A 17,921-nucleotide genomic window follows, 5' to 3' on the forward strand; every position below is an offset into this window, starting at 1 on the left:
GAAGAGGTGCAGGTGCATTCAGGAAAGGTAATGCTCCTCATAACTTTGTTCAAAGCGGGTTGCCCTACACTTGACCAGCAGTGACTGCTTAGCTCTGGGATAACAAGTGCTTCTAAAGGACAAAAGCTCCTACCTCTTGCCTCGCCAATGAAAAAACACACAACCCTACCCAGCAAGAGCGAAACTGGACTATCTTGCAAAAACACTTTGAGCAAATAAAGCCGCTGAACGGGCACCATCTGATAAGAGCAGCTGTGTTTCTGGTGGCTCAGTCAAGAGGACTTGACTGTTCCCGTAAAGTCTACGGCTTCATTAGAGCTAGCTCAGATCCTGGCCAAGGGGGAGATACCATGTCAACAACAATCTGCCAAGTGATGGGCTTTGTTGTCTCATCTTTGGGTTTTGCTGGGTGCATCGCGGCCACTGGACTAGACATGTGGAGCACACAGGATTTGTATGACAACCCAGTCACGGCCGTGTTCCAGTATCAGGGACTCTGGAGGAGCTGCGTGAGGCAGAGTTCAGGTTTCACAGAGTGCCGGCCTTATTTCACCATTCTTGGGCTACCAGGTAGGGGCAAAAGATGGACCCAGGTGAACCCCTGGAGTTTTCTTGAAGGAGAAATATAATACAGTTTTCACTGAATAGCAGGAGCTGATATTTTAAAGTGCTTTGCAAGGGGGAAAATTATCTCCAAAATACTTAGCACATGAACATAACAACACGTGTATGTTGTGTTACCATAAATAATAATCTTACAAATATTACAGATTGATGCATATTTTTCTGGTACCTATATTATTGTCCTCAACTAGAAGTAAATCAGCATAGCTCCATTGATGTTAATAGAGCTACGCTGATTCAAATCAGCTGAGATATTGGCTCTTTGGATTTAAACACATATGAAATGGTGGATAAGAGCTGTTCTGTTATTTCATTTAACTGTTCCAGTGTTATTGGCTGATCATATTGATAATTTCCAGCAAGAAACCAGTGGAAACATTTTCCCCCCAAAGGAAAGAGGATATCCTGAATTTTCTTGTTGAGAAAGCTGGTGCTGAACAGTGGGCATCGTGGAATTGGAGTGCAAGAGGGTATTTTTAATTACTCTTTTTTTGTACATGGAGTTTTACTGGAAGGTTGTGGTTGGCTGATTGTTTGTTTTTTATTTTGGTTTTGGTTCTTCAGTCAATTTTTTTTATTGGGACAAAATGATCAAACTGATCTATGGCCTTTGAGGCACCTCATCTAAAGCTAATTTGGTTGGTTAGGGACAGGTGTATGAAAATTTCTGTTAAAATATGGCATAGTCCATATCCCATTTGGATACTGTACTATTTACCCTGGGGCCTGATTCTCTACTGCTGAGCCACTTGTATAATAATTTACACCCATGCAAAGTGAATGCAAATTTGGTGCAAAACCATTCTGATCCAGTAGCATTTTACAGTCACTTTGCCCAGGTGTAAATGGGCAAGGCAGAAAAGAACTCAGAACAAGGGTGTGAGAGGGGTCAGTAGCAAACTCAGGAGTGTTGAAATCAGGGTACAATCCCTATTACCAAAACCATTTTATAAACAAATATCCAGACATTTTACACTAGAGAAGTCACTTCTGCCTTTGAGCATTTGAGTAATTTACAAAGCACTAGCATGCACTGAGGCTGGATCAACATTAAAATTGATCGGAAATATCAGTATGATTCTCCATTACTTTATGCAGTCATTTATACCTGTGCAATGTGGAATAAAAAATTAATACTGTGTCACTGATTCAGTGGCATTTGACACCCATTTCTCCTTGCACAGGTGCAAATAACTGCCCAGGATGCAGAGCTGTGGCAAATCACGGCCTTTTGTGTTCATATTGACTTGTGTAAAGCAGAGAACAGATCCTAGTGTTTCTCACCTGTTCTGTTCATTTTGATGACTGACTTGATTCATCTCTGAGAAGTCACCAGAGACTATACAGTTGAAGACAAACTTTTTTGCTTTTGTGTTTGTTGCTTGATAAAATTCCGGGCATCTCCCTAAAGATATGATTTAATAAATACATCTGTGTTCATTCTGGATTATGACTGGTAGACAATGCATTATGTCCATTTTGAGAAAAAAGCATTTGAAGCTAGCTGTCCTGGAGTTGCTTTTATTTTAATAAATATCTCTAACAAAGCTGTACATGACTAATTATGGTTTAAGACAGCAATATATTTTCCCTTAGCAACAGTGATGATCAGGTTTGACTGCGCTGATTTATCATTGGCAAGAGCCAGTTCTTAATTAGATTACTCTTTAAGTAATGTAATAAGTAGAGCCTGTCAGGAATTTTTTAATGAAACATTTTTTTTGTAGGAAAAATGTCCATTCATTAAAATCAAAACATTTTGCAGGAAGGGGTCAATTTTGACGAATTTCCTGTGTCTACATGTTTGAAACAAAAAGTTCTGTTTTTCAGTTTGAAATGACTTTTCATTTAGAAATTTAAACTAATTTATAGTAAAATAATAAACACAAATTTAAAAGGTTAAAATCAAAATGAAACATTTGGAAATTAATAAAATTAAACATTTTGATTGACTTGATCTGCCTTTTTTGGATTTTTGGTTTGTGAAAATTTTGAGATTTTTGACTTTTCATCCCAATTCAAGTTGAGAATCATTTTTCAAAATTTCAAAAATTTTTGCAGGATGGGAAACTTTTTTCCACCCATCTCTAGGAATAAGAAAATGTATTTAACAGTCACAAAAAGGTCATATTGCAAAAACAGAGGTTCGATCCGTATTATTCTCCATAGTGCATTGCTGAAATGTAAAGTTGGAATGACCTGGCTTTAAATTGTTTTTTTTTTTTAAAGATCATAGAAATTATAGAATCATAGAACTTGAAGGGACCTCAAGAGGTCATCTAGTCTGGTCCCCTGCATTCAAGGCAGGATTAAGTATTATCTAGACCATTCCTGACAGGTGTTTATCCAACCTGCTCTTAAAAATCCCTAATGATATCCATATTTCGGTAATTTTAATTGGTAGTAGGGTTCCATTTTCATGTCTGTTCTGGTAAAAGGAATACAGATGATGTTGCTTTAGATCAAATTATATCATTTTGTTCCACAGAGCATTTAGGCCCAGATCTTCAAAGGTATTTAGGCACCTAACTCCCATTGGTACCTAAATATCTTTGAACATGTGAATCTTAATACATATTATTCATACCAACATTAAAAAAATAAGTTTCTTTAATTTCTCTTTGGGTTGAAAAATACAATGATGAGCTATGTTGGGAATTATTACAAATCATCAAAGGCTATTCAGCCAGTCAGATTGCTTGATTGGCAGATCATTCTGAAACATCCATTTTATGGATAATTCCATTGCTCCTGATTGGGAAAGGTGGGGGGTTTTGTTATTTAATTTTAAAATATTTGAATGACTATTAAAAATCTGAGGTTAATTTATATCACTGGCTGGATTTTTCAAAGGGAGATATGTGCAATTGCATGGATGTCTTTTTTGTGCCTAACTTGTGTACAGAACCCCCTAATGTGTGCATGCCAATGAGGTGTGCAAATAGCCACTTGAGCAGCTGACTGTCCATGTGTGTTCAAATACCAGGTCTGTACACACTTCAGGTCTCTGTGCAAGATAGGTGTATGTGCATTTAATGAGCCTAGCTTTAAAAATATGGCCACTAAGTGCTCCTGATGACAACTTTTGAATGCTTTATACTCTCAGTTTGGACAAGACTAGAACCCTCCCAACCCTTCTACCTTTTAAACAACTGTCCTTTTAAAAGTAATTTTATTACAAAGATTTCTGATTGTTGAATACCTTCACCTAAAATTAAAATGCTTCCTATCCCAAATGTTTTCACGTTACATTCCATCTTCAGGGTGAGTGATAACACATGGACATTAATATGAATGGAATGTTATGTCAACTCAGATAACTTTTTCTGTTGTCTTCTGCCTGATGTGGATTTGCAGAAATCACAATATAGGGCCAGGTTTCAGAGTAGCAGCTGTGTTAGTCTGTATTCGCAAAAAGAAAAGGAGTACTTGTGGCACCTTAAAGACTAACAAATTTATCTGAGCATAAACTTTTGTGAGCTACAGCATCTGATGAAGTGAGCTGTAGCTCACGAAAGCTTATGCCCAAATAAATTTGTTAGTCTCTAAGGTGCCACAAGTACTCCTTTTCTTTTTGTGAATATAGGGCCAGATATTGCTGTAAATCAGCATAGAATCATAGAACTGGAAGGGACCTCGAGAGGTCATCTAGTCCAGTCCCCTGCACTCAAGGTAGAATTAAGTATTACCTAGACAATCCCTGACAGGTGTTTGTCCAACCTGCTCTTAAAAATCCCCAATGCAATATATTCCAGTGCTTAACCACTCTGAGAGTTAGGAAGTTTTTCCTAATGTCCAACCTAAAGCCTCCCTTGCTGCAATTTAAACCCATTGCTTCTTGTCCTATCCTCAGAGATTAAGAAGAACAATTTTTCTCCCTCCTCCTTGTAACAACCTTTTATGTACTTGAAAACTGTTATCATGTCCCCTATCAGTCTTCTCTTCTCCAGACTAAATGAACCCAATGTTTTCAATCTTCCCTCATAGGTCATGTTTTCTAGACCTTTAATAATTTTTGTTGTTCTTCTCTGGACTTTCTCTGATTTGTCCACATCTTTCCTGAAATGTGGCACCCAGAACTGGACACAATACTCCAGTTGAGGTCTAATCAGCGCAGAGTAGAACAGAAGAATTACTGCTCTTGTCTTGCTTACAATACTCCTGCTAATACATCCCAGACTGATGATCGCTTTTTTTGCAACAGCATTACACTGTTGACTCATATTTAACTTGTGATCCACTATGACCCCCGGATCCCTTTCTGCAGTACTCCTTCCTAGGCAGTCATTTCCCATTTTGTATGTATGCAACTGATTGTTCCTTCCAAAGTGGAGTACTTTGCATTTGTCCTTATTGAATTTCATCCTATTTACTTCAGACCATTTCTCCAGTTTATCCAAATCATTTTGAATTTTAATCCTAGCCTCAAAAGCACTTGCAACCCCTCCCAGCTTGGTAACATCCACAAACTTTATAAGTGTACTCTCTATGCCATTATCTAAATCATTGATGAAGATATTGCACAGAACCGGACCCGGAACCGATTCCTGCAGGACTTGTTATGCCCTTCCAGATAATTACTCTCTAGGAATGATTTTCCAAACAGTTATGCACCCACCTCATAGTAGCTCCTTCTAGGTTGTATTTCCCCAGTTTATTTATGAGAAGGTCATGCAAGACAGAATCAAAAGCCTTACTAAAGTCAAGATATACCACATCTACTGCTTCCCCCCTATCCACAAGGCTTGTTATCCTGTCAAAGAAAGCTGTCAGGTTGGTTTGACACAATTTGTTCTTGACAAAACCATGCTGACTGTTATTTATCACCTTATTATCTTCTAGGTGTTTACAAATTGATTGCTTAATTATTTTTTCCATTATCTTTCCAGGTACAGAAGTTAAGCTGACTGGTCTGTAATTCACCAGGTTGTTGTTATTTCCCTTTTTATAGATGGGCACTATATTTGCCCTTTTCCAGTTTTCTCAAATGTCTCCCATCTTCCATGACTTTTCAAAGATAATTGCTAATGGCTCAGATATCTCCTCAGTCAGCTCCTTGAGTATTCTAGGATGCATTTCATCAGGCCCTGGTGATATGAAGACATCTAACTGTCTAAGTAATTTTTGACTTGTTCTTTCCCTATTTTAGACTCTGATCCCACCTCATTTTCACTGGCATTCACTATGTTAGATGTCCAATCACCATGAACCTTCTTGGCGAAAACCAAAACAAAGAGGTCATTAAGCACCTCTGCCATTTCCACATTTTCTGTTATTTTCTTTCCCCCTTCATTGAGTAACGGGTCTACTCTGTCCTCGGTCTTCTTCTTGCTTCTAATGTATTTGTAGAATGTTTTCTTGATTCTTTTTATGTCCCTAGCTTGTTTAATCTCATTTTGTGCCTTGGCTTTTCTCATTTTGTCCCTACATACTTGTGTTATTTGTTTGTATTCATCCTTTATAATTTGACCTATTTTCCACTTTTTGTGGGATTCTTTTTTGAGTTTTAGATCATTGAAGATCTCCTGGTTAAGCCAGGGTGGTCTCTTGCCATACTTCCTATCTTTCCTACGCAGTGGGATAGTTTGCTTTTGTGCCCTTAATAATGTCTCTTTGAAAAACTGCCAACTGTCTTCAATTGTTCTTCCCCTTAGACTTGTTTCCCATGGGATTTTACCTACCAACTCCCTGAGTTTGCTAAAGTGTGCTTTCTTGAAATCCATTGTCTTTATTGTGCTGTTCTCCCTCCTACCATTCCCTATAATTGCGAACTCTATCATTTCATGATCACTTTCACCCAAATTGCCTTCCACTTTCAAATTCTCAACCAGTTCCTCCCTATTTGTCAAAATCAGATCTAGAATAGCCTCCCCACAGTAGCTTTCTTCGCTTTCTGAAATAAAAATGTGTCTCCAATACATTCCAAGAACTTGTTGGATAATCTGTGCCCTGCTGTGTTATTTTCCCAACAGATGTCTGGGTAGTTCCATTCCATAGCTCCATTGCAGTCACATAGACAATGGCCACTCTCAGTGGCACTATGCTGATTTACACCAGCTGGGGATCTGGCCTATCACATGTTCTCTAACACACTCCATTTCCAAAGACAAGGGACTTGAGCCACAAAGAGGCTATAAGCTGAGCTGAGGAGGAAATGACGGGGAGTGGAGGAGCCTAAGCCCCACCCTTCAAAGGGATTTATGCCAGAGGGAGGCGAATGCACGGACTACAGTTGTGCCTGGCCCCTATGTGGGATAGAAGAAAATGAGGTATCTTGTTCTCTCTCCCACACACCTTCCATACCCGTGTGGGGTGGGATATAACTTAGTGCATAATAATTCATTTTTTCTTCTGTTGGCATGAACAATGTATTGAAAAAACTCATGACATGTCAGTCATCCCCTAGCAAAGCAATGTCCCCTCTTGCCTGGTCTTCTGCAGCTCAGCTACACAGGGACAGAGCTCTACTGCTGTTTTTAAAATAAAGGACTTACCACCTCAATTCCTTAACTCAGGCCTCAATCCTCCAATCCATGCTGGACTTCACTCAGAGATTTTTCTCCCCAATGACTGCAGGGTTGGGACTAAAGTGTTTTGAAACAGAGAGCACGATCTATGGCTGTACTCTGGCTGCATCACACCAGACCAGAGGCACGGAAAGCAACTGGAATGCACCAGTTTATCTGATCCAGAATGTGCTAGTGACGTCTGAGAATCAGAGCAACCCTCCTATCATCTTATTCGCACCCAAATATTGTAATATTTTATTGGACATTTGTAGGAAGCACTGAGGGGAGAGCTTATCACTCCCTGAGAGGAAACCAGAACTATTGATTCTATTCAATAGTGGCTTACTCACAGCTACGGAATATTAATTTCACCGGTTGTCACTCAGCCAGCAGCACACGCCTTGCTTGGTGATATCACAGGCAATTTGTGCTCTCACTGAAACCAAAGCGGTTGAAATGAAACTTCAGCCTTTGTAAAGAAAAATGAGTAAAGGAACATTGTACTTTTCTTCTTGCTTCTTCCTCCTGCTCTGCACCAAATGCCTTGTGAACACCCTTCAGGGCTGATAACACTTATCCATCAGCCTCTTGATTTCTGATGAATAATAATGAAATCACACCTCTGTGCTGATGAGTGGGAGGCTGAAAATACCTGGTTTGTTAACACTTGTTATCAGCTGATAAGGACATACCTGATGATCAGAATGAGTCATAGCAAAAATAACCTGGGATTGTCAATACAGCCCAATCCCACTGAAAGCCATGGTTATTTCAGGTTGGGTCTCTCCATGTGTTCAGTGCTGCTTGTCATGTTCATCTGTAGGTGAGTCACTGCGCCAAGTTGACAAAGCTATTGGTTCTACCCAAACATGAGGTAACCCACCTAATGGCAGGGAGTCTAATGTTCTTCTACATGGTCCCCTGACCACCTCCCCACTTAACATGGCTCAAGGGGGTAGGGCAAGGCTGGCAGAATTGCAAAGATTTCCCTTTCACTCCTGGCCAACTTGTTCTGCAGTGTAATTTTTCTAAGGTAGCTATGTCAGCTGTTCTGTGATTGTGGGACAACAAGTTGTCCTGGTGGTATCAAATGTGAAAAGAATAATTGAAAAAAGGCTACCTTATAACTCTTGGAAACACTCTTTAAAAACTTTAAAATCACCAGAGAATGGCACCGAAGAGAATGCCCTCTGTACTATGGCTTCTCCTCTGTGCAATGCCACATAGTTCACTTCTGGCTCTTTTCAATATAGTACCTTCTCTCTCATGGTCAGTTCATATACGCCATCAACTGATGATCATTCAGGTCAATTGGAGTCTTTACCACAGCCCGCACCAGCTAGTAGCAGCCCACAAGGAGCAACACATGACCTGGGAACATCCAGAAGACAGTACCCCTCCAGCCACGCCCCCTTCCTTTACTAGGCTCACTCTGTATGCTGAGCCTAGGCTATGGAGTAGCGTAGAAGACGGCTATTCCAGCTCTGTGCCAGCTGCGAACACCTGCATACCAAGAGAATTCCCAGCTGATGAGATCAGACTGGAGACTCTCGTCCTCTTGGTCTCATGAGTATGCTTGTTCTTGCAGAAACACAGGTATTAATACCCATAACAGCATTGACATAAATAGAACTCAGTCATTGGAATGTTCATGGAATGACAAAAAGAAGCCCAAATGTACCAAAATCAAATCACAAAAGGTACTTTACAAACATATTTGTGACTGCATCCTCCCGTTATTTGACCATCTCTGGTATTCTGATACCTTCTTATCTCTCATGGGGTCTTCAACAACTGGTATGAATACTGGCACAGACATTATTGCCAATAAATGTCTGCAGCCAAGTGTGAAATTGTGGAGAGGTGAAATAGATGCCATTTCATGAGAAAGACTTCTTGATATTCAAACACCCATACACCTTCTTTTTTCTCTGCTAGAGAGAGAGGCAGCTTGAGGGATGTTAAGAGGTGTTGCTGTAGATGAGTCACAATATGTTGGTTTACAGTTGGGAACCAACATACAGTAGCTTTGTATGAGAGCGTGTGTCAACTCTTCAATCTGCTTTTCACAATTTGTTTGCTCAGTTGAAGCCTTATGTGAAAAGGGGTTGTTTGTGTGACTTCTCAGCATTGGCATAACTTTCTGCATAAATCACAAGCTGCTGCTCTTTGCTCTGCACCACTCCACATGCTCACTTGCCATGAGCAACATCTGGTGCCAACCAAATCTGCTTATCTCATCACCAGCCAGTGAAATAAACATAACACACCCCTCTGACTTACTGTAATAAAACACCAAAGAGAATAAAGCCACCGTGAGGTAGCCATATTTCTTTTCATTGCATTTTTTAAAATTGCTATACCTGGTTAATCCTTAGTTTTGTCTCTGGATCTCCAACAATGGAGCAAGTCTAATACCTGAAAAACAGTGGATCTCATTGTCTCCCATGCCCTGCACCTTGTGTTGCCATTCACACCCATGAAAAGTGAGTGTGAAATCCTACCTTCCTGATTTTAGTCATACTTTGCAGTAGCCATGCACAGCTGTAAATAGAGACCCTAGATCAGTGGTGGGCAACCTGCAGCCCGCGGGCCACACGTGGCCCATCAGGGTAATCTGCTGGTGGGCCACCAGACAGTTTGTTTACATTTGCACAGCCGCCCACAGTTTCCAGTGGCCGCAGTTCACCGTTCTTGGCGAATAGGAGTTGCAGGAAGTGGCGTTTAAAATCTTAAAATCTGTTGGCCATGGGCTTCACCCCTGCAAATCATTCACAATCTGGCCCATGCTGTTTCACAATTTGTTTCAATTTCCAATTTTCACATTTGAATTTAATTGAATATATAAAATAAAGTATATTTCAAAACAAAAAATCATTTCAAAATGAAAAATCACAGCTGTCTGTTCCCAAAATGTCCATTTTGACATTTTTGTAACTGTGTTCCTTTTTTTTTTTGAAGTAAAATTTCACCAAAATCAATAAATTTTCATGAAAAATGTTGGTTTTGTCAAAAACCGGCATTTTCTTATGAAAAACTGTTTTGACAAAAAAAAATTTTGAACCGACTCTACTCACACCATTTGAGGAATCCTGTAAATGATAAAGATAAAGATGCAGATTTGCAAAGGTATTTAGGTGCTCAAAGATGCTGACAGGCCCTTAACTGCATCATTGGTGTCTAAACACCAATATAAATTGGGCCCAAATTCCATTTAGAGCTAACTGGACCATTTGTGATGTATCTGTGGGCCAATCTCATTCTTCCCTTGCTTCTTACAGAGTGGGACATGAAGCTCACTCCTATGTGGAAGAGCACCTAGAAGGTCAATATGCCAGGTTCAGAGTATGCTCAATGGGAATAGTTCATGGAGACATAGATTTAACATCTTTCCTCAAGAAATGCTACTCAGGAAATGATTGTTTCCCTCACCCTAGAAAAATGCTTTCATCTTCACAAATATTTTTCTTTGCAAATGTTCAAATTTTCCTTAAAAAGGTAAAAAACCCAAAGCTGAAATAGCTGAAAATATTTCAGCTTTTGGCAACTGAAAAGCTTAAAATTTAAAACCAAAAATGTTCAGGTTTTTTGGCTGCTAAAAGCAAAACCAAAAAATGTTGGGTTTTGGTTTATCGATGAAAACCTAAAATGGCTTGACAAAAACAGAATTTTGGGGATGAAAATTTTCCTTTTTGTTGAAAAGCCCATGCGCCGGTGAAAAATCTTTTTTGATGGAAAATGTCCAAACAGCTCCATCAGCTCTTCTCTGAGAATTCATTTGGTTGGAAACAGCAATGCCTGCTGTGGGCCATGTTGGCTATCCCCAGCCGCAGCCTGGACTACACCCCCATGTTATGTAGTCAAATATTTTTTTCCTTGCTTGTTTTGCAGCAATGTTCCAGGCTGTGAGGGCCCTAATGATCGTGGGCATCGTCCTGGGTGCCATTGGCCTCCTTGTGTCCATTTTCGCCCTGAAATGCATTCGAATTGGCAATATGGAGGACTCCGCAAAAGCCAACATGACTCTGACCTCTGGCATCATGTTTATTGTGGCTGGTAAGTCATTGTGCTCTACACAATTTCTTCTATTATGTGCAAAGCTCAGCAAGCAGCTGAATTTAAGATTGAGGAAGTCTTTGTAAAACAAAAAAGCAAAAGGACAAATACAGTCAAGATGCACAGGGAACAAATGTTTCAGAATTGCAAACTGCAGTGCTACCAACTCTGACAATATTTCTGGTGTTTTTATTAAGGCCTCAGCTCCCAGAGTCATGTAAATATATGAGAACCTCAGTTTTCATTTAATAGAAATGTAAGTTTCTAGCTTTCATGGAGATGGAAATCAGCACGAAAACATGAACCCTAAAAGCTCAAAAACCAGATAACAAATAAAAAGATCCCAGAAATTATTACTTTTAAAATGTCATGATTTTTAAGACAGTTTCATGATTTTTGAATATTTGGGATTGCCAATAAAATCTAGTCATTCTTGTCTTCCTCATGTGGGCAATCCCAGAGGTTCAAATAACATGACTTACATCAATAAATAAGCAGAATTTACCCCTGTATTTGCACTAAGCAACCAACTGTGAAAGTGGTGATGCTTAAGGGAATTTCTTCATCACAGATTTACCCACAATCCATTGCAGGTGAGTAAAGAAACTGAGTCCATATTCTCACTGAAGCTGGAATGTATCAGCAGGATTGTTGTAAGTAATACACGAGAAGTAATTCTTCCACTTCAGTCTGTGCTGATAAGGTCTCAGCTGTAGAACTGTGTCCAGTTCTGCTTGCCACATTTCAGGAAAGATGTGGACAAATTAGAGAAACTCCAGAGAGGAGCAACAAAAATGATTAAAGATCTAGAAAACATGACCTATGAGGGAAGATTGAAAAAAGATTTGTTTAGTCTGGAGAAGAGAAGACTGAGAGGGGACATGATAACAGTTTTCAAGTACATAAAAGGTTGTCACAAGGAGGAGGGAGAAAATTGTTTTTCTTTAATCTCTGAGGATAGGACAAGAAGCAATGGGCTTAAATTGCAAGGGCGATTTAGGTTGGACATTAGGAAAAACTTCCTGTCAGGGTAGTTAAGCACTGGAACAATAGCCAGGAAAGTTGTGGAATCTCCGTTACTGGAGGTTTTTAAGAATAAATCAGACAAAAATCTGTCAGGAATGGTCTAGTTATTACTTAGTTCTGCCTTGAATGCAGGGAACAGGACTAGATGACCTATTGAGGTCCCTTCCAGGCCTACATTTCTATCATTCTATGAAGGCCTGATTTCTGCAATGCTTACACAGGTTGAGCACTTACTCAGGCAGGTTGTCCCAGTGACCTCAAACAATACAGTTCAAGCATGTACAATATACACTGTTTGGATGAAAGAAAGGGCTTCAGAAATGTGGGTTCATTTTTGCATTTAAAATACATATAATTTTACCCATTGACTTCACAGGGAGCAGAGTTAGGCCAACAGTGAAAGTTTCTGCAAATCCCACCCATATATTCTACATTTGTGAAATCACTGAAAGACAATGAATGGAAGATATTATCTATCTAAAATACAGGCAAGGCCTCAGCTACACTGTGGCATATTAGAGCTGGAGAGCAAAGTCAAAAGGAAGGATAGTTCAATGGTTAGATCTAGCCTAGCCTTCAGGAGACCTGGCTTTGATTCCTTACTGTGCTATAGACTTGTTGTGTGACCTCAAGTAACTCTCTGTAAAATGGGGATTATTGCACTTCCCAAAGTCACCCAGGCTCTGGGAGGATAAATGCATTAAAGACTGTGACATGCACAGATACTAGAATAATGGGAGTGATTTGATTCCTAAGATGGAAACACCACTGATTTCTGTGGTCCTGGCTCCTCAAGCTCTCCCACTCCTGCCATCAATAAAGTCCTACTTGCATTTTTTATTTGGCTATTAAAACCCATTTGATTTCCACAGCCCCCAAATTTTCAATTGTCAGCATGCTGCAAATACAGGGTCTTATGGGGAGCCAGAGGCCCTGGCAGCTGGATAAAGGATAGGTGGGGCTTTTGGAAGGTATCCCCTGGTTGGCAAGCAGGGGACTTTTGAGGACTTTGGTAATGTGATGCGTTCGAGTCTTTTCCTTTCTGCTTTGGGGCAGGGATATCTGTGACTTCAGATTTGCAAGAGGGATGTTTGGATTCCTCATTCACAACCTCAGAAAACTTTCATAGCTTCTATTTGCACCCTTTCCCAATATCCCAATGGCTGTGAAATGATTTTTTTCCACATGAAAATTTTAGATGACAATGGAAATACTTTCTTTGAAGTTTTTCACTGAAAAACCAAAATCTCAAAAACCGGGGTGGGGGGTGGGGGGAGAGATGGTTTTCAGCAATCAGGATTTACATGTCTCAAAATGGTTTTCCTTTGAGAAAAGGTTGAACTGAAAAAATCTACCAGCTCTACTAGAGAAGGTTTTTTTTGGGTGGGGGAAAGGGAGGGCTGGGTTGTAATGAATGTTTTGATTCCAGAGCACTCCGTTATGGAGCAATTCACATGGAAACCTGACAATTCTTAGTCTCAGTGCTTCTGCCATTGTATAACTTGTGCAAAATGAGTGCAATCGGAATGGTAGGTAGCACTTTACTCCCATTTTTTCAGAGATCTGAATGGCTCCCTGACATATAAGGCAGTGGGGAATCTTGCTCCCAGGCCCATATTATCTCTGTTCCCAGGTCTATGTGCTATTGCCGGAGTGTCCGTATTTGCCAACATGCTGGTCACAAACTTCTGGATGTCAACAGCCAATATGTACCAAGGATCGATGCAGACAATCCAGACAAGGTAACCTTCTCCTTTTGGAAGAGCAGTCAATGGGAGGTCAGTATAGCTCAGGAGAAGAAAGTTGGCATTGGCATGCAGTAGCCATGGCTGCCCCAGAATCAACAAGCATGTAGTGATGGCATCTTCTCTGTGTTTGTAGATCAGTTCTGACGCTATGGCTAGATGGATTTATCAGGCCAGATCTTTAGCTGTGATGAGTGCACAGTGTAGTGTACACCACCCTTGGGATCTACTCTATCCAAAGCCAGTTCCCCAAGCACATGCTCAGCCTGCTGTAACTTGTACCAGCTGCCAATGGTCCCCAGAGGCTATTACAGCAGCTGAGGACAGGGTTGCCCAGTAATGTCATATTTTGAGTATGTCTGCAGGGAAGGGGGCGTGCGTGATGTAGAAGTAACTATAGTGGTGATATGCTACTTGCTTATTCTCCTGCTTGGGGTGAGACTGGGGAGGTGTGGAGGTCCTCCTATGACTGATTAATCCTGCTTTAAGATCTGATCCAAAGCCCAGTGTAGTTAATGGTAGTCTGTCAATTGCCTTCAGTGGGCACTTTGAAGGTTGAAATGAATAAACAAGCAACACAAACAATGTAGCTGAGGGATGTCCGTGCTCACCTATCCAAACCAGAGGAGTAGGGAGAACACATCCGTCCACTCTACAATATGGATGACACTTGTGCGGTTGGGTGGGATATAGTCACTCACATTCCTTTTGGGACAGAGGGAAATCTGAAGGTAAAAACTAAGAAAGACCTCTGCTAAGAGAGACCAATGTGGTAGAAGAGACTTCGTGTTCCAGGAGAGAATTCTGTATCTTAAACACACTTCAAAACAAATTGCATGGGGAGTTCCTGCACCCCTACAGCATTACGGGCCCTTTGTCTTTTTATTTTGTAGGTATACCTTTGGTTCAGCCTTATTTGTTGGATGGGTTGCTGGAGGCTTGTCCCTGGTAGGAGGCGTTATGATGTGCATTGCCTGCAGGGGACTGGTACCAGAAGAAACCAAGTAAGTCCCAATGCTTCTAAGTTGGAAGCTTTGCTGGTAATGAAACAGTGTTTGATTGTGCACTAGGAAAGTGATGGACAGTCTTCTGCGGGGTTCATTATTTTATGGCACATCACAGATCTCTAGTTTAGATTACCCTGGCAAGCACTGGATGTGCAAAATGTATATAGCCCATGGACCAGATGCACAGTAGCTGCAATCGTATAGCACACCCAAATTACGAAGGATAGAATGATTAGAGCTTGGCAATTTTTTTTCAGAGAATAGTAATTTGACTGAAAAATGCATTTTGGGGGGCAAACTATATGCAAATTCAGGCTGAATTTTGGCATAGTTTGGCCAAAAAAAGATTTTAAAAAAATTAAAAATATTTCTTTTTGATTTTTTGTTTTGAAACTTTTTGTTTCATTTTGAAATTTGGTCACTTTAAAAAAAAACATAAACAAACAAACAATGGTGAAAAACAGCCAAAAAGAACCAAAATGAAAACCCAAAAAGCATTCATAATGGATTCACAAACATTCATTTTCTCAAGTTTTTCAATACAGTGAAACATCTAGAAAAAAATTGGTTTGGATTTGAATTCAACCAAATTGGTGGGAGGCAGAGGGGAGGGATTTTTCATTTTGGCCCTGGAACTCAAAACCAATTATTTGCTCAGCTGTAATCATGATGTCTGTGGGCCGCCTGAGAATACAGTATACTTACTTGTATAGTGTTGTTTACTTACATGAGTCACATGATATTGTTTCTCTTCCATGACTGGGTGATATATGTATCAACAAAGTATGAATTGCAATTTTTACAATCAAACATACAGTTCAAAATGTGCACTATGACTATGTTGGTTGGCTAACTTTGTTATATACATTACAGCATGAGTTGCAAATTGTGTAACTTGTCATAGAATCTCTGAAGCCAAAGGAGCGAGGACAATTTACACCAGATGCAAATCTGCCCCTGTATGTTTCATTGTTACATTTTTAATCTGCAATTCAAACAATCTGCAGGTCAGGAATTATTCGTGGAAGAAACTGGTGAAGCATTTCAAATAACAAATTTAAAGGAGAGAATTTTGCAATCTGTTTGTGGACATTTGGCCCTCCTCTTAATCAGGGCCTCCAAGTGTTACTATCATACAAATAATAGGAATTAATATAGTGCTTAATCAGTTGCATTAAATCCAGGAACTCACGGGAACAAAGTTCACAGCAGAGTGGATATTGGAGAGTCTGCATTGCCGACATATTTTATTTCTCTTTCAGTTACAAGGCAGTATCCTACAATGCATCGGGACGGAATATCTCCTACAAGACTGCACCATATAAGGCTGGTACTGGCTACGAATCTGAAGCCAAAAGTAAAAAAGTCTCAGCGTACAATGACACTGCTCGTAGCGATGACGGGAAACGCTCATACCCTTCAAAATATGACTATGTCTAGAAGTCCTTCAGGGGTCAAAGATACACTATTGTTTTATAACACTTTGCAATCCAAAAACAAACCAAAAAGAGTGCTTAAACAAGAGGCACATAGGCCTGTACGTAGGTTCACTCTTTCTTATTTTGTTTGGTTTACTGTGGTGAGGTGTAGGGCATTTTCATTGGTTGTTAATGTGACCTTGATTTGACTTTGTACTGGTGTCCCCAATATGACGAGGTCCATAAAAAAAGCAGTGTGTGTTCTTCTAGTTGTTCTCATCCTTAAAAGAGATGGTTAGTATTTCAAATACAGCTTATGAAAGCCAAAAGCATGGTTCTTCCATGCACCGTTTTCTTTCTTTTAATTGATTTACATTTCTATTTAATAACAGAACACAGCTGGAGTTTGCAACCCATGTAAATCAATCACGATCACATTTTTGTTTGTGACTAAAAACTAAATAGCACTGAGAGCAGGCATGATAGGCCTTTGCAAGTCAGGTTGCTAAACCTAAATGTCTGTGCTGACTAGTAACAAAAGGCAATTGTCTCCAGAAACGCTGGTGGCTGATCTTAATTACAGAGCAGTATGGAAAAACAGCACCACACCACTACATTCCCCACCTCCCCATTCAATTTCATGCAAGGTATAGAGATTTGTCTCTTGTTTTTTTCAGATCCTGGAGACCTTAACGTAACCTCTAGTTATAGTCAGAGAAAGCAACAATGCTTTGCTTAAATGATAGTGTATCTTTGCCCTAGCTTTGTAACCCAGCCCTGCCACCGCAGGTCAAAGAGCTAAACAATCATTGCCTGCTGTGTTATATGCTGTGTGCTTTAACGAAATTCCAGTGGCCTTTCTTTAAGCAAAGTGAGCATAGACAGGCAGATCCCACATTTGTGCTTGGTCATCACTTGTACCCAGACACTTCCTTCCCTGGTACTGTAATGTATTATATGATGCTGATTTGGTGTGATATTTAATTTGATTTACCTTACTTAGACGTTAGATGTAACCTGTGATACCAAAGTGTATTTATTTCCTCTGATCCCATCAGGGAATATACATAATCCATTGTTATTCGCAGGCATGGTATTTTCTGTGAGAGCTGAGAACCTTTGTGCACAAATGGTATTCCTGCAGATGTCATCTTTAATGAAGCCAGAGAAATTTCTCATTTAGAATTAATTAGAGTTACATTTGGAGCAGGAATCCCATGGAGCATTAGATGTGTAACTCTCTTCACTGACATTAGGGCTTCCTTGTATTAATTCTTCCCATACTGATTTAAATATTAACCCCTTAAAGGGTCACTATCCTCTTCTCAGTGGTCAATTTGACAATACAATCTGCTTGAGTCCTCAAGGCCAAGAGCACAAAAAAGGGACCTGGCTCAGTCAGAGGATGGGAAGCATTATCTGTCACCTGAGCAAGTCTGACTCAAGGGGTATCTTTGATGGGTCTCTGAACAATGACTCGTTGGCAGAGTGAGGATCCTTCTCATAAGGGGCCTTGATGGTTTGAAGGGATAAGCA

At 40.0% G+C, this 17,921-nt stretch overlaps 1 protein-coding gene across 1 annotated transcript; it reads left to right on the plus strand.

Moving 5' to 3' along the window:
* The first annotated feature begins 350 nt into the window (after nucleotides 1-350).
* CLDN18 (claudin 18) lies at nucleotides 351-16,407 on the plus strand. Its single transcript, XM_077827058.1, has 5 exons — nucleotides 351-570; nucleotides 11,025-11,189; nucleotides 13,849-13,957; nucleotides 14,854-14,964; nucleotides 16,230-16,407. The coding sequence occupies exons 1-5, from the start codon at nucleotides 351-353 to the stop codon at nucleotides 16,405-16,407; spliced, it is 783 nt and encodes a 260-aa protein (XP_077683184.1).
* The last annotated feature ends 1,514 nt before the right edge of the window (nucleotides 16,408-17,921 follow it).

This window comes from Eretmochelys imbricata, chromosome 9 (genome assembly GCF_965152235.1).
Source record: "Eretmochelys imbricata isolate rEreImb1 chromosome 9, rEreImb1.hap1, whole genome shotgun sequence".
NCBI lineage: Eukaryota > Metazoa > Chordata > Testudines > Cheloniidae > Eretmochelys > Eretmochelys imbricata.

Bases quoted from the DNA above. Each gene is read 5' to 3' on its own strand.
- CLDN18 (XM_077827058.1), top strand. From the start codon at position 351: ATGTCAACAACAATCTGCCAAGTGATGGGCTTTGTTGTCTCATCTTTG. The intron at 11,190-13,848 runs GTAAGTCATTGT...CTCTGTTCCCAG, and splicing joins CATCATGTTTATTGTGGCTG to GTCTATGTGCTATTGCCGGA. The intron at 14,965-16,229 runs GTAAGTCCCAAT...TTTCTCTTTCAG, and splicing joins CTGGTACCAGAAGAAACCAA to TTACAAGGCAGTATCCTACA.